Source organism: Gavialis gangeticus, unplaced genomic scaffold, assembly GCF_001723915.1.
Source record: "Gavialis gangeticus isolate Ggan-Ray unplaced genomic scaffold, GavGan_comp1, whole genome shotgun sequence".
NCBI classification, from domain to species: Eukaryota; Metazoa; Chordata; order Crocodylia; family Gavialidae; genus Gavialis; species Gavialis gangeticus.
In genome coordinates, this window is record NW_017729032.1 from 37,239,797 (window position 1) to 37,242,749 (window position 2,953).

The 2,953-nt window shown below is 38.6% G+C and overlaps 1 protein-coding gene across 1 annotated transcript in view; it reads right to left on the reverse strand.

Moving 5' to 3' along the window:
• The window catches only part of RDX (radixin), an 83,324-nt gene extending 82,090 nt beyond the window's left edge, over positions 1-1,234 (reverse strand). Inside the window, exon 1 of the mRNA XM_019524471.1 lies at positions 1,169-1,234. Coding sequence (XP_019380016.1) covers positions 1,169-1,180 — 12 coding nt within the window. The 5' untranslated portion in view covers positions 1,181-1,234. The remainder of the gene's footprint in view (positions 1-1,168) is intronic.
• Between the last annotated feature and the right edge of the window lie 1,719 nt (positions 1,235-2,953).

Below are 2,953 nucleotides of genomic sequence, written 5' to 3' on the forward strand. Positions count from 1 at the left end.
CTAATATGTTAATATGAATTTATACTCTCTACATAATTATACTATCTCCATAATTTATACTATGGAATCTGCATAACTGGAAGCTTGAGTGACTAGTACAAAAAAAAAAAAAATCAAGAGAAAAACTTTACTCCTGTGTTTGAGAATAAGGTCACTGACATCCAAACACCAACCTAACTGAAGCACCTCTTAAGCACAGAGCAGTGGTGAGCTGGATCTGATCCACAGACTGCATCCAGCCCACAGAGCCATTTGATCAAGCCTGCAGACATGGGTCTTTGGTGGCATTCAACAGCAGGGTGCTTCAGCCAGCAGTCTCTCTCTCTGTGCTGCTGTGGGGAAAAGCACAGGTAGTGGCTGGGTCCTAGAACCTGCCCGCCAGCCCCTGACCCCAACCAAGTCAAACCAGCCTGCAACCTTAAAAGTTTGCTGACCATCAACATCAAGAATAAGCTGGAAGACTATGAAGATTATAAAAAACTGAAGAAAACAGTATCAGCGGAGGTCAGTTCTCCCCAAATGCAGAGGCAGAACCAAATTAAACAACAGCAGAAGGGATCATAGTGTTTTATATAAAGACTTTGGCTGAGTAATGGCCTCCCTTAACATTTCTGCAACACCTATGAAGGCAGCTTATTTGTCTGTCTCCCTCATCAATGAACTCTTGACCCCAGTTTCAATGATGTGCTCCTGCCATCCTACATTTACAATTTCACTAGTCACATGGTACACACAAAGGGCATGGGATTTTAAGCAGACATGCCAAGGTTTCATTAAAATGTTAATAGTACTCCCACTACTGGAGGCGAGGGAAGGAGGAAGAAGGGGTATTATCCACCAACTTCAATGGACCTTGAGTCAGGCTCAGAGTGCACCTCTGCAGCACCTGCAATCCCCTCTTGCTGTGGTTCAGGCTACAGAAAACAATATCTCCAGAAACAAATTTCTACCAAGCATGAAGCTGGCGTCTTAATTCAAGCCAGAGATGACTGCTCTCCACACAAGCAAAACACTGGAGTATCTAGAGTGTTCCTTTGACTTTTCCGTATGTACAGAAATTAAACGGCCCCACTGTTGATCATTAGGGCATGAGATCTAACAAGATCACAGCAGTCTAAAATGTAACAATCCTGTCAAATTCTTGAAAAGAAAGGAGGCAGCTACTTACTGGTTTCGGCATTTTTCTCCTCCTCTGTATATCTAAACCCAGTCAAGCTTTCCGCAAATTCTCCTGTTAAACAAATAAAATAGGGTTATTTTGCAATTAAATTGCAGAAGGGTTCGTTCTAGCAAATAGTCCAAATTCCAAGAGGTCAACAAACAGGCAGTTAACATGCTTAACATGAACATGGCAGTAGATTACTTCACATAAACCTTCTGAGCCATCCAGCACAGCAGTTACAAGAGGACTTCAGTAGCAAAGTCCTTTCCTAACAGAACTAGGAAGTTAGCATTCCCTTTCTGCAGCTGCATTTTTGAGTGGATTAAGGGACAATGATGATCTAAAATGTCACCTAATCCTTTAACAACTTTGATATCACAGTCCTTTCAATGTTAAGGATTATAAGCTTTATCCAGAGTTTTAAAAAGCTCTCTTGTAGTTGAAAAGTATATATGGGCCACCAGCATTTGTACACAGAACTCCTGCATGCTGCAGTTTAATCTGCCCCTTCTCATCAAGCTTTAACAGTACACAGACACATAGAGAAACTAAAGGGTTATCTTAATATTAAGAGATTCTTTTAAAGTCTATAAAAGCAGCTCTTAAGGTGCACTAATTCAACGATATCCTTTTCAAAAAGAATGAAACCCTACAAGTTAAGGTAAAAAGCAAAATTAAGCCAAGAAAGCAAATCTGTCCCCTTGATTTTATTTCAAACACGAAAGCAATGAATAGCTACACACACACCCTCCCTCTCAGCAGTATCTGTACTACATTGAACATTTTTATTTCCATAAAAATTTGTCTAAAATGTCAAGGTAATTCTTCTGCAATACAAGAGGTTTCCCTGCAGTTCTGATAGGAGGTGCTCTCTCCCCTCCATACAGTTTATTTTTAATTCAGATATCTAACTTCTTCACTTCACAATTTGTATCATTTGTGTTATCCCACCTACCATTTTGTACAGGATGATGGAGAAGACGACAGCCACAAAGGCAATATTTGCTTGAACTGCAATTAAACTCTGAAAAGTGACTAATAATGTCCTAATGGAGTTCTATAGTTATTATGCCTCAATGGACTTCAATAGCCTATTTCCTCCTTACAAGAAAAGCATTCTCCTCTAATAAGCTACCCAGCAAAACCCAAAACAGGGGTTTGAAGGAAAAAATATGCTCCAATATGCACAGTATTGTCAGAAACTAAAATATTAAAACTTAGATGTCAGTAAAACCTGCTAGCTTTTGTGTACGTACCATCTCATTTCAAGTATAACAGAGGGCAGTATGTAATACGTAATTTTGCTTTGCTCAATTAATTTTGCACAAACAAACTTAGAATCCCACCCACCATGCCATACATGCATCAACTTTTCAGTTGTAAGAGTAAAAATAGCGAAATATTTTTCACACGAAAGCAGATGATTATGATGACTAAGTACAGGGAATAGATGTGGTTTGAGGCAAACTCTTTTTCTTTTGAATGGGATCATCATACTTCACACTAGAAAGCTTTGAGAACTCTGGTGTCGTAAAAAGTTAACTACACACTTTCCAGGATTTTATATAGGGCTAATACAAGATCTAAGCTTTTCCAGAATCAAACCAAGCTCTGTTTATCATATTCTCAAAATGATAAAACTACCTGCATTTACAAACTGACCTCTATATAAAAACCTCTACACTTAAGGTCTGGTAACAATAAACAGTAACAGTTTGCATCCAAGACTAATAAAAGCTTTTAGTGAGGTACTTTTACAGCTACACACATAATATCTTCATTTATTTATCA